General features: G+C 38.6%; 1 protein-coding gene across 5 annotated transcripts in view; it reads right to left on the reverse strand.

Moving 5' to 3' along the window:
• KATNAL1 (katanin catalytic subunit A1 like 1) overlaps positions 1 to 14,437 on the reverse strand; it is a 56,036-nt gene that overhangs the window by 24,772 nt on the left and 16,827 nt on the right. For 4 of the 5 annotated variants that reach the window (XM_088842706.1, XM_088842708.1, XM_088842707.1 and 1 more), the window contains exon 4: positions 1,022 to 1,190. In XM_088842706.1, the coding sequence (XP_088698832.1) occupies positions 1,022 to 1,190 (169 nt within the window). Of the gene's footprint in view, positions 1 to 1,021; positions 1,191 to 6,779; positions 7,011 to 14,437 lie in introns of those variants that run through there. The other variant, XM_088842709.1, reaches the window with a different exon arrangement.

Raw genomic sequence — 14,437 nt, forward strand, 5'->3', positions numbered from 1 at the left:
CAACAAAGGTGGGCCTAGTCAAAGCTATGGTTTTTCCAACAGTCATGTATGGATATGATAGCTGGATCATAAAGAAAGCTGAGCACCTAAGAATTGATGTTTTTGAACTGTGGTGTTGGAGAAGACTCTTGAAAGTCCCTTAGACTGCAAGGATACCAAACCAGTCAATCCTAAAGGAAATCAGCCCTGAATATTCATTGGAAGGACTGATACTGAAGCTGAAGCTCCAATACTTTGGCCACCTGATGTGAAGAACTGACTCAGTGGAAAAGACCCTGATGCTGGGAAAGGCCGAAGGTGGGAGGAGAAGGGGACGACAGGATGAGATGGTTGGATGGCATCACCAACTTGATGGGCATGAGTTTGAGCAAGCTCCAGGAGTTGGTGATGGACAGTGAAGGTTGACGTGCTGCAGTCCATGAGGTCACAGAGTTGGACACAACTGAGCGACTGAACTGAAGCACAGCACAGAATCTCTACCCAGTATTATGTTTATTCACCAATCAATTTCCCAGATAAACATATATACTGAAGGAAATTTTCTCATGAAAGAAAAAAAAATCCACTCAACAATTTACATATAAATCTAAGTTTTAAAAATTTGTTTCAGTAATAAACTGTATCCACTGTCTTGTTCTGTGAAGACTATATACATATCTATTTCCTTATAAATCTTTCCCCTACAGTTATGTTTCATTTATTGTTCATTTTATTTCAGAATACTAAATATCTTTTTAAGTTTTAAAACTTTATTTTGAATATTTCTACAAAAGCTCCATTTTACTTAAGATTTGTACACACAAATTTGTGTGTGTGCTTATTTAATACATCTCTGAGTTTACTGGCACTGCAGAATGGCCTTCAAAATGCAAAGACTGCGTAAGTTTTTGATTCAGAGTTCTTTTTTATTTATATCTCTTCCATGTCAAAACCAGAGTCCTCTGAAAAGCCTACCAAAAATTACAATATGCACCAAAGGTCATGGGCTTAAAGTTAATGAGTCAGGAAGAGGGAGGCTTGCCTTGTCATCTCTCCCTCTGGCTCTGCAGTCCTTGTCCCTGCTGGTGGAGGGCTTCTCGCTCTTAGATATGGGATGTGCTCGGCCTACGGGTCCCCGGGCACCGCCTCCTGGCATCTCTTTCCTCAGAGGTCTTACTTCTCGATTGGGACGCCTTATCTGAGGTGGAGCTCTAACCAAAAAAAAATAAAGTTAAAATTAATCAAAGGCAAAAGTACTTCAATACTACCTCAGTTAATGAAACTATTAAATCAATTATCCCACAAAGTCAGTGTTTCCCCTTTTGCCAATTCATGGTCAGTTTTTGAAAGCATTTTTCTGTAAAAAAATCCTGGTTGATACAAATATCAAATACATATAAATGATACATATAACAGCAATTAGTTTGTCAAAGTAACAATTAATCACCAATAGAGGGCAATACAGACTACTCCCATCTAATAATCTTAATAGTGTAATAGAATATCAGTTCCTTATTCATTACTGTCCTAAACCAAATAACTAACTTTAAAAAAAAGTTATTAAAAGTTGAAAAGACAAGAACTGAAAATATGTCTATCTGCATAGCTTACTAGTTTATCCTTTACAACCAAAATTATTTTCTCTGCTTCTGTATTGGAAAAACCAGCATTTTATTCATCAAATTACAAATAGCAAGGCTTAATGAAATCTTAATTTAGGTGTATCTAAAATTCATGCTTTGAAGGTGTCAAAAATCAAGACTCAAATTATACAGGCCCCCAAACATGAATCAAGAATTCTGATAACTACGTGCGACAAAAGATGTTAATTCTATTTATGGTGTTGACCATTTCACAATACACACAGATACTGAATCATGATGCTGTACACTTGAAACTAACATAGTATGTCAATTACACGGCAATTTTTAAAAAGAATTTTGATAAACTTATAAACATAACTATGCTGACAAAGTAGCACACTTTGTCTCATGTAATGTGAAATGTGTCTTCTTCAAATAGTAAAGTCGGAGGGCTCCTCAGCACAGTACTTTACTTGCCCCTCTTTGGGTGCTGGCTGAGACGCTGTCACTTCGTAGCTAATTTCCTGAGCTGTCTCTGCCTCTGTTTTCTACCTTTACTCTCTCCACAGTTCCACCTGTATTTGTAGCCCTTCATATCCCATATGTATATCCCTTTTTCCACCCACGTGCCAAATCTATCATTCTCCCTTTTCCAGCTTCTTGCTTTAATTCATCTAACTCATCATGGAAGTTTCTCTCTCTGTTATCGGGGAAGGCTCACATGTGTACAACTCAATAAGCCCAGGAAAATGGATAACAACCCAGGAAGGCTGCAAACTCAAGGTAGAAAATGGGTAACATACTGTAACATCTTTAGACCACTGGAATTAGACCACCACATGAAACTGTTACGGATGAGAGAGCCTGGTGGAAAATGTGTATCTACCTACTAGGTTACTGCACACTGACATCGGAGTCCTTGGAATTCAGTCCAATTAAACAATTATGTACTGAACACCCACCCAGACACCCGTTAGGAGGCAGATAGCCTCTGCTGTGCTAGGCCCTCGGAGGAGACAAAGATGAAAGAGCAATCTTGTGGGGAAAAAAATCCACAGGAAAGGAACTCAAAAATCATGTATAGTGAAATGATAATACATTTTCAAATTTAAAGGCATTATTATGCTTTTGGTTCTAGCGCATTATTAGCCTTTTAAGTATTCTGACCGCCAGTCACTATGAGGTCGCACAGAGTAGGACATGACTGAAGCGACTTAGCAGCAGCAGCAGTATCAGCAAGATAAAAAAAAATGTGATGAAACTGGCAAAGAATAAAAAAAAAGAAAAATGTTACACTGCTCTGTTCCTAGTATTTCATTGCAACCATTGTTTTTTGACTGAACTTCCTTTTTGATGAAGAGGTATCAAGTAAGCGAGCAGAACCTTATTATTCTACATATACATATATATAAAACAGTAAATATATATATATAACGGTAAATATATATATGTAACAGTAAATGCATATCTGCATATATATAAATATCTTTCCTGAATCGGATTCGTTGCCAAAGACAATCAAATGCAACCAACAACCTCCTTATGCAGAACACTCTTGACGTGTTTGCCTTCTGTCAGCAGCTGCGCCTGCTATTTAAGTAGTCTGTCATTGTTTGTGGTCCTGCTCTTCCGAGGCACAGCCGGCCTGAGGCTTTCGCTGGCAAACAGCAAGCCCGTCCTTTACAGCTGCGCAACGGGCTGCTGCGCGGCTGCTGGGCTGGCCCGGCTAGGCCTCCGTGAGGAGAGGAGAACTGCAGTGAATCCTCAAACAGCTCTTCTGCCTCCTCAGCTTGTGCCTTCCCACCTCGGCTGGCTATTTAGCAGTCTTGGAGGAGTCCTGCTGTAGTCCATTTTGCACACACATCCAGGTCAGTAAAGCTGTGCTGCGAGAGGAATTATTTCAAAGCTCATACACAGGCAGCACTCCAAGAGTGCTACTGCCAACCTTATCCTACCGCTCAATATTCTGACGAGCTCATCCCCGGCCTGCATGGAACTGATCAAAGAGGCCAGACGTGCCACTGGTGGCCAGTCCAGAGTGGCACAGAAAGCCTGCCCATGCTCTGCAGGTCTTCAGTTCCGTCTCACTGCAGTTTGATATTACATTTTAAACAGACTCTGTCAGCTTCCCAAAGGACACCCTTGATTCTGTCTGTACTTATTCCTCCATTAGCGCATCACTGCACAATGTCATGCTTCAATTTAAGGACTCAGTGACAGCTTCCAGGCTGTAAACAGTAAGTCTCAAGGCTGGTTTTACTCGTCTCTTTTTTAAAAAAGACTATATTACCAGTAGGGCTGCACTGCAGCATCAGAGCTTCCCTGGTGGCTCAGTGGTAATGAATCCACTTGCCAATGCAGAAGATGCAGGAGACACGGGTTTGATCCCTGAGTTGGGAAGATCCCCTGGAGAAGGAAATGGTAACCCATTCCAGTATTCCTGCTTGGAGAATCCAAAGGACAGAGGAGCCTGTAGGCTACAGACCGTGAGGTCACAGTCAGATAGACGCGACTGAGCAACTCAACCCCGACCTGCAACAGCATCATCCACCTCTGCCCCAACAGTCAAACCCAGGCTGACATCCTCTTAGCCTACAGCATTCCAAATCAGAGAAGCACTGGCAATCTGCAGAGAAACAAGCAGCATATCTATGCGGAGCTCAGCTCTCCCATGGGAGGATATCTCCTTGTAGGAATGGGAAGAAAGGTGCCTTATTCTATCATGTGCAAACAACCCTGATTTCCTTCAAAAGCCAATTCTTCCTTTCTAAGCAAAATTAATCATCAATGTTGTATGTAAATGTTCCTGTCTGGGAGTGGTGGCACTGCTGATCGGTAAACACCATGAAATAACCCAAAGGCCCAGAATCAGAACAGACGCATGAACCATTATACACATAACGGGATACTATACACACATGAACATGAATCACAGCCATGTGCAATACCAACAGATCAATCTCAGGACCACAATGCTGGGTGAAAGAGTAAGCTAAAAGAACACAGACAGTAGGATTCCAAGAAAAGCAAGGGACTGTTTGCAGATAAAAACAAATACCTGAACTTTCGATGAATGCAAGACACTACACTACATAATATAAAAGGCTTTTGAATATTGGGTTAAGCTTTTCCTCATTATCTAACGAGCAAGTCAGTCCCACTCAGAACCCAAGGAGAACCGCAAGCCGTGCTGACATGAGTAGTTCTGTGTCCTCAAGGCTGTTTTTTGTAGGGAAAATCTCTTCAGAGGTCTACTTTTATTTTTTTTAAATATTCACCTTATTAAAGTTAAAAATGTAAAAAATTCAGTTAGTTCTTTAAGTTTGTGGATTTGTTTACAAATCTTTTTCTATGCATAAAAGCAGCAGATTTTAGAAGTCACTTTTAAGAGGACTCTGAATAATGCTTGATGCCATTTAAAACCCGGCTACTTAAATGCCACTAAATATTTTAGCCTACAATTATAAATGTAATATATTTCACAATCTTCTTAGTTCTCCAATTATGTTTCTTAACAAAGCATAGCTTATATATACATACTTTCATAAACTTAGTAACTTAAACTTACAAATGGGGTAAGCCTCAAACTCTCCTAAATGTTCCCCCAAAGTACTTAAAACAAATTTTTATGTAAAAATCACAGATCTAAATTATTCCATAATATACCTGATTGGAATTGCATGCTTATCACTCTCAAGAGCCATATTTTCTTAAATTACAAGTACATAAAAATAATAAATATGTACATATCTCTTAACAAAAAAGAATACTACTATTACAATTTTGATTCTCTTAAGACATTTTTGTTCTTCATTCTAATGGCACTGGAATTGAAAGATGCTTACCCAAAAGATAATTATCGTCCGAGTTAACCAAGATGACATTTAGCCAGAAACTTAAAATGTATGAGACATGGGGCTGCAGACACATTTCTCACACCAAATATTATACAATCCCATTTAACTATCATCGGGACTGCCCCCTTAGCATTTTGATGTCACCCACAACTAGAAATTTCAGCAAGGACAGTGACTAAATTCTTGTCAGAGACTCTGATGAGATGCACTAAGCCTCATTCAAAGAGTTGCTAAGCCAGTCACTCTATCACTTCTAAGATTGTGTGGGAAAGGGGATGATAACATCACTGATTATTGAGTCTAATGGTAGGATGCCACCACTCCCAGGCAAGGTGATAATTTATTAATTTTACTTTGCTCTTCTTTGGGTTTAAAGATTGGCCCGTGCCTTTTCTATTTAACTTTAAAGAACTTTGAACTTAAAAAACTTAAAATACCTTTCTTCTGCCCAGCTCTAAAGACCTTAAAACTAGATGACAACAGCACTGTTTTAGAATATAGAAACAGTGTATAGAAAGAGACCATAAAAATCTACACAGCTTTATAGATTATATTAAAATATTATCAGTTGAATTTTAAACATCTCACAGTTCTTTGTCTAACTTATAGTCAAGTTCTTAAATTATTCTACTGATTTGCAAAACATGGGAATACAAAAAAATATGAATAATCACTGCACTCAAGAAACTTATAGTTTAGCTAAAAATATATACATATTTTATGTATTGTACTGGACATCCCTTTTCTATCCACATATAAATCCTACAACTAAAGCCTTGCTGAAGAAGAGTTCCCACCTAAACTATAAATAAGAGTCCTCAAAAACAATTAGCTGGAGGGTAAGGCCCTCAAGAACTTAAGATAAGTATATGGATATAGTTTATTTCTAATGAATTTAATTTTCTTTCAGTTGTTTTTTCCTGTAACACACACAAAAAAAGATAGGAATTCTGAATAAAATGTAACAAATATCCTCTTTATATACAGGTGATCTTACCAGAAGATAAAGAGAAATACAAAACAGCCAAAAGATAAATAAAATACAGCTGATGGCATTGTGCTTCTTGAAGGTTCCAGGTCTCTGCCACCTGAGGGCTCGAGACTTTAATGAGCACACAGTGAGGCATAAGACAGGCCTGAGGCCAACACTGTCGAAGATGACCAGAGAGCAGCACGTGAAGCCAGGACTCTCAAAGGGCACATTTAAACATGCACATGGAAGAAATAAGTACGTCTGGCCATCCCAGCTTATGCTCTCTATGTGCGGAGTAAGCACAAGTCTCCCTAGAAATAGTATCAGGGGTCCGTGCACATGTGATTTGGGATTTAGTTTCACACTTACTTAAGCCAAGAAATTTACCTAAAAGTGGTCCAGGCAGGTGACACCCCTAAGGCAGCTGGCTGGGCCAACACAGACCCTCCAAGAAGCGACATTCCTCTAAATAAGCCACCTGTCAGAAGGGCTCAGATCTTGAAGGGACACTCTCAACTTGACCACAAACAAGAGCCATCAGAAATAACAAAAAAGATAAGGCATCAAATAACTTCTAACAATAGAACTATTAGTTATGAACTATAAAATGGCTAAAAGCATAAAAAAGAATTTGAAACAAAAGAAGCATAAGTCTTAAGTAGTGTTAAATAAAAATAAATCCACACTCAGATAATCTGTAGTGAGACTACTTAACACCAAGACAAAAAAATAAAATCATAAAAACAATGAGAGAGAAAACAGAAGGTATCTATCAGTAGAAACAACAGTTAGACTGCTCATGCAAGCCAGCAGGCAAAAATCCCGCCATCACTAACATCTCATCTGCAAAGCAGGGTGAGAACAGCCTAGAGCTGAAGTGAACACAGGAAGAGCACAGGACAGCACTAGGGAACAAAAGGAGGACATAAGAGGAGAAAAGGCCACAGTCCCGGGGGCGGGGGGAGAGGGGGACAAGAAGGAAAAGGGAGGAGAGCAGTGTTAGAGAAGCCAACAGAAGAGGAGCATTCCAGAGAAGAGAGCTGGTAAACACAATCAACTGTTAACAAAAGTTAAAACACCATAACTCGTGAGAACTCGGCCTTCCATTTTAAATTAGGAAGCTGTCTTTTAAGAATTCAGTCCCAATACTGCAATGAACAGAGATCCAGGATCCCTACTTCTTAAGGAACAAGAAGCAGTGAAAGGCAACAGAGGGAGTGTATACATCACAGCAGCTGCCAAAGGAACGAAGAGGGAAGAAGACAGAGGTAATTAGAGGGCAGCAGGGCGAAGACTTCTTTCAAGAAAGAAAAAACAAAATGAACACGTTATGATTTCAGTCTGACTTACCACTATCTTGTTCCCACTCCTTAGTTTATCTCTAATGAATTAAAATTTCTATCTTTCAGTTGTCTTTTCTGTAACATAAAAAAAAGATAAATACCATGTTTTTAGGCACTAATTATAATAAACACCTCGAATACCAAAATAAAAATTTCAAATGAGTGACTACTGAGTCCTACAATAAGACAAATGCTCCCTAGAAAACTTACATAAAAGAAATAAAGTAGCCAATTGGAATGGAAGTCCCACTCTGGGGACCCTTCAGCTGAGAATTTAGACCCTGGAAAACACCTGCACTGCACTCACTCTCGGACAATCTTGCTGCTTCTCTTCATAACTGACTGGCTTCCCTGCAGCCACTCTGATCAGCTGTCCTGCACCCCCTCCACCTGCACACGGGACCCCGTCTCCTCTTGCCTCCACGGGGACGCTGCTCCAGCATGGCCCCCTTTCTCCCCTGCACCATCACTCTGCCCCTTCCTGTTGCAGCACTCGCATCAGCACACAAACATCTCTAAACAACAAATTCTGATTCCACATCTTCCTAACTACTACTCAATTTCTGTGCTCAACAACACTTGTTGAAAGAACTGCAAGTACTCATTGATTCCAATTCCTCTTCCCATTCTCTGAACCCACCAGCCATTCCACCAAAATCACTCATCAGGGTCACCAATGAGCTCCACGTTGCTAAATCCAATCCAATTCTCAATCCTTATCTTACTTAACCTACATGCAGCATTTGATAAAGTTGCTTAGAATCTTCAAACTTCAATTTCTTCTAAAAATATATAGGGATGATATTAATAGTACCCATTTTAGAGGGTGGCTGTTGAAGATTAAGAAATAAACCATGTAGAGAGTTTATCAGCACAGTATCTAGTTCACAGTTAAAAACTCAATAAATGTCAGTTATCGTAGTTAATCAGCACTGCTAGCTACATTCTACCATAGTCTGTATACTCCATACTCCAGAAACAGAATTCTGGAAGAGACTAAGACTCCAGAATGTTTAGAAGTGAGTATAATCTCAACCTGCCCATCATATTAGGCAATAACCTATTCCACCATATGAAGAATGACCTTAAAACTTCTTTCTTAAAAGGCCTTACATGCTGATGATTCCCAAGTAGCTAACTACTAATCCCAATCACTCTTACACTCTGGCTCTCACTTTCAATTCAACAGCTTTGTCTAGATGTTTGGTTATCTACTTCTTCTCTCATTCTCTAAAGTTCATTAATCACCACATCCAGCCAATCCTAGCTCACTAACGGCTCTCACACCACTTTCCAAGACTGCAAGTTCAGGAAGGCTGCACCCGCCATACCCCATACAACAGGTGCCAGCATCCTAGGTGAGGCTTTCCACGATGTCTGGGTTATTTCTCGTATTAGTTCCACTTCAGGGATTTGAACCTGGCCTACACTGCAGGCAGATTCTTTGCCATCTGAGCCACCAGGGAAGCCCCTAACATAGATGTTGGACAGATCAATAGTAGTGTTTTTTTCTTCCTAAGACTTCAAAACAATTTCACAAAACAATGATACACATTTTAAAGAGGTGAAAACTGAGGCTGGTAGAAGTGAAATTAACTTGGAGGACCACTCCATTAGTGGTGGCACTGATACAGAAACTTGCTCTCCCACCTCCCAACCCCGGGAAAGTTTCCCGGGTGAGACACCGAAAGGATGAGAAGGCAGGGTACTCTGTATCAGTACCCGACCTTGGCCGTGACTGAGCTTCTTCCAGTGCAAACTGGGATTTTAATACACAAGCAGTTACTTCATCTATTAGGGTATCCACAGAAAACATAAAGTAACGATTTTAATACCAAGTCAACAAGAATTTCCTCTTGGCTGAAATTCTACAGAAGAGCACAAAGTTGATAAAAATCAGCCTTCCCACCTATCTGTATGCAGAAACATATTATGCCATTTCCCTTGGTTCTAGGTGAAACAGCATTAGAGGGCCTGTTAGAGTTATCTTTTTAAACCTGAATGGAAGAAACCAGATGACGCTTTTCAGGCTGGGGTATCCTACTGCTACCGCCATCTCTCCCAAAAGATGTCACTTTAAAAGAACTAACACAATTATTTTTGAAGTTGAATAAAAAATACTTTGTTGAATATAATCTATGTCACATACTGCTCCTGTACAGAAAATCTTAATTTCATGGCCTTAGGTCTCACTAGGAAAGATCATTTCTAAATGGCCTCATTAAAGAAACTATGCTTGGTAAACACACATGGCAAATATAAAATAATGTAATTAACACAAGATATCTTTTAACTTGGGACACTAAGAATAATCTGGAAGCTCCATCTCTTTGGAGTTTAATTCAGTACTTCCCATTATAATCCTACTTTTGTAGCTCAGTTTCCCCCATATTTAAAGGCAATAAATCTAATTCATTTTAAAAGGCTGCTTTGATTTATCGAAGCAGCTGCTGGTAATCTAAAATAGGATCATGATTAAACTCAGAGGACACACAACATATAAGGTATAACCTGGAACGATATGGCAAACTACCACCAGAGACCACCAGTGGTAACAGAAGAAGTTCTGTGTGAAAAGGACAGACCCACAAGCAGGGCTACTGAATTAGTGGCTAATGGCAAACATCAGATGCATCCTGGAAACACTTTGTACAGAACAAGGTAAATTATATTTTCTGACTGGCCCACACTGCAGTTTCAGCGTGGTATTACCGGAGAGAAATTTTTTTAATTACATTATTTATTTCACTAAGCATTTTCAGTTTCTTTAAGCATCTTTAAGTACTTCATTAAGCATTCTTCATTTTCCCTTTCTCCTAACCCCTCTAGTAAGAATTTAATCAAGTGCTTAACAGAATTATATATTATGTATTAGAATATATAGACACTTGTCAAAATATATACACAAATATCACCAAGTATGTGTAGGAAAGTAATATGGCAGAGTGGATATAAACAAGACTCCTAAAGTTGAAGAGATCTGGGTTCAAATCCTGGTTCTGCCACTTTCTTGTTCAGATGACTTTGGAAAAATACACTCTATAAGCTTCAATTTACTTAGCTCTAGATGGAATTCATAACAATAAATGAGCAATTGTAATATGGGTACACAATACAAGTAGCTATTTCATAGGATCACTGGAGGTTTAAACAAGAGAATGCTTGCAAAGCACAAAGTGACCGATAACTAGTTATCTCATCCTTTTCCTGAAAATGATCACCCACTTCATGAGGCTTGGACATCTAAAAAAACCATATCCTCTCTGCCAGAGTTATTCAAAATGTTTCAAAAAACTAAGGATTTATGTAGAATGTACTAGAAGGAAATAAAATTTCTTGAGGGATTTTATGAATGAGGCAGTATCATTTTTTAAATTGTTAGCTCTTACTATTTACACGAAAGAACACTGTAGCACTTTGAAATTATTTCAGAGTTGATGATTCATTTTAATTATTATATGCCAGTTACTGTCTTAAACACTAAAATTTCTTAATTAATTTCATGAGGTAAACACTCCATTTTACAGAGAGTGAAGCTAAATGTTTAGAGGTTAAATAACTTGTACAAGGTCACAAACCAAGCAGTGTCAGACGTAGAATTCAAACTCAGATCTCATGGACTCAAGTGTCCTCCCACCACACCATGGGCTGCTGCTGCTGCTGCTAAATCACTTCAGTTGTGTCCGACTCTGTGTGATCCCATAGACGGCAGCCCACCAGGCTCCCCCGTCCCTGGGATTCTCTAGGCAAGAACACTGGAGTGGGTTGCCATTTCCTTCTCCAATGTGTGAAAGTGAAAAGTGAAAGTGAAGTCGCTCAGTCGTGTCCGACCCACAGCGACCCCACGGACTACAGCCTACCAGGCTCCTCCATCCATGGGATTTTCTAGGCAAGAGTACTATAAGGGCTATATTCACTTTCACGAGCTCTGGGTGGTATTTTCCTATGTTTGTTTTATATAGTCTGTAGAAGAAACGAAATTGTAAAAGGAAAAAAAATTATACAAATTCAATCTCCCGTAACTTTTAACCCTAATTCTATCAGCACATGCACACATTCTGTTCTACAATGAAGTTTACTTCATTCTGCCTTACATAGATATCATTACGCTGATATTACTTGGTAAAGAATATGTGGATTTGCTGATACAAAGAGTTTAAAGTTTAAAATTCCTAATTCTATGATATTACTCATTGTATTAAATAGCAGTCCTTCACTAGTAGAAGCTTGCTGTGTTGTTGGGTGATTTTCCATCACTGTTGATGATACATATGGAAACGGAAATCTTTTTTCACCAGGCAATATACAGTCTTAGATTTGCTTTTATTAAGGATTTCTGATCCACAGAGAAAATATGTACATACACAATGGCTACACACAAGGGAAACTTTTTAAAATTTAGTATGGAGGAAGGAGGTTTGGAGAAACATATTCTGGTCCATTCACTTTCATTAAGAATAAGACTTAAAACACAAGTATAAAAATAAATCAGATCTGTGCTACAAGGCAGTTAAGGGAGGTCAAAGAAAAGAAATAACTGGGTTGGTGTTTCTCTAATGAGAAGAAGTGTTCAGGAAAGTGTTCATCAATGGGAAAATGCCAGCCACACTTTTTTCAGTTTGAACCTCAGACATTAGAGTTATCTGTGGCCACTGCTTTCTGCAGCATATCATGGTGCTCTGGCAATTAAGAACAGGTACTTCCTACACTGAAAGTTACTCCTAGAGCCAGACAGCTTCACTGGAAAATTCTACCAAACATTTAAACATAATTAATGCCAATCCATCTAAAACTCTTTCAGAAAACTGAAGAAGGGGGAACACTTCAAACTCATTTTATGAAGCCAGCATTACCCTGAAACCAAAGCTAGATTAGGACATGACAAGAAAAGAAAACTATAAATCAATATCCTCAATGAATACAGAGGCAAAATTTCTCAACAGAATATTAGCAAAGCAAATTCAACAACACATTAAAAGGATTATACACTATGACCAAGTAGGATTTATCCTTGGGATGCCAGACTCAACACATACAAATCAATAAGCATGATCTCTCACATCAACAGAATAAAAGATAAAAATCATATGATCATCTCAATAGATGAAGGAAAGCATTCGACAAAATACAACATCTTTTCATGAGAAAAACCCTCAACAAATTGAAGGAACATACCTCAACACGATAAAGGCCATGTACGACAACAGCTAAATTATACTCAACAGTGAAAAATTGAAAGTTTCTCCTCTTAGATCAGGAACAAGACAAGGATGCCCTCACTCTCATCACTTTTATTCAACATAATACTGAAAGTTCTAGCTAGAGTAATTAAGCAAGACAAAGAAAGAACAGGCATCCAAACTGGAACAGAATAAGCAAAAACCGTCATTATTTGCAACTGGTAAGATCTTAAATACAGGAAACCTTAAAGGCCCACCAGAAAACTACTGAAAACTAATCAATGAATTCAGTAGGATATATGATCAACATACAAAAATCAGTTGTGCCTCAATATATTAACAACAAAACATCTGAAAAAGAAATAAAATTATCCCATTCACACTGGCATCAAAAACAATAAAATACTTAGAAAAGAATCATCTTGTGTTTTTATAATGGGAATCATAAAATTATCTCTAACTCAGTGGAAAAAATCCTGCAGGAACAAATTAACTACTTTTCACAGCTCTTTAAATGCTTTTCGAAAATTTTAAGAGATCCACAAGCTAAACACATGAACACAGCTACTAATCAAAAGGAAATTTTATTTTCTGTGATGCAACACTCAGACCACAATATGACTTCACAAAAAAAGGGACTAAAAGCCAGAAAGAACTAAACACAGCTCCTGGTCTAGCCTAACTTACAGATCAAGGTCTCTGAGGCCTCAGTTTCCTTACTTGTAGAATTAATGAAGTTACTCGGTGTTGGCTGAATGCCTACTATGTGCCAAATGCTGCGTGAGCAGTGGAGTTTGCTATTTGTTTTTTGTGTTGAGTAAATAAAGCCATGGTCCTTGCCCTTGCAAAACTGCTACCCTTGTCAAGAGACAAAGAAATAGAACATAACTGGGATAAACACACAGTCATGCCTGGGCAAACCAGAAAAGGCCACAAAGAGGAAAAACAGTTTAACTGAGCCTTGAAGATCGAATATGAATTGCTTAGATGGAGATTATGGCTGTTCCTTGAGGAAGAACAGACAGTGCAAAGACAGGAAGGTAGCAAAGAACAAGAAGAGAGAGGTTTAATATAGATGGTGCACAGGCTGAGCATCAAGGAGATAAAACTTCGAGCCTTACTGCCACACTACTGATTCACCCTTCCACCTTAAAGGAAAGGTAAGGTTCCTTCTACACTAAGATTGTGGAAACCGGCTGTAGGCCCAACCAGATGGATCCAATTTGTCCACCATTTCATCTGAAGTTGTTAGTCTTTTAAAGCAAAAACGCTTTGATGTTGACATTATGAAATCTAAAAAGAACTTGCTTAACTGATAAATTTATCAGTTAAACTAAACTTTAGGACCAGCAGTGGATTTCTACTGTTATGATTACAGTAGTAAAATATTTCAAAAGCAAGATATATGACAAATGACATAGTTCTGTTCTTTATCAACTACAAACCCTGTAGACACACATGTGTGAAAATTATAAACAGCTACTAAATTTACATGCCGCCCCAAACAGTTTTTCATACTTTG

Source organism: Moschus berezovskii, chromosome 13, assembly GCF_049115385.1.
Source record: "Moschus berezovskii isolate FMDL1 chromosome 13, NW_MosBer_1.0, whole genome shotgun sequence".
Lineage (NCBI taxonomy): Eukaryota > Metazoa > Chordata > Mammalia > Artiodactyla > Moschidae > Moschus > Moschus berezovskii.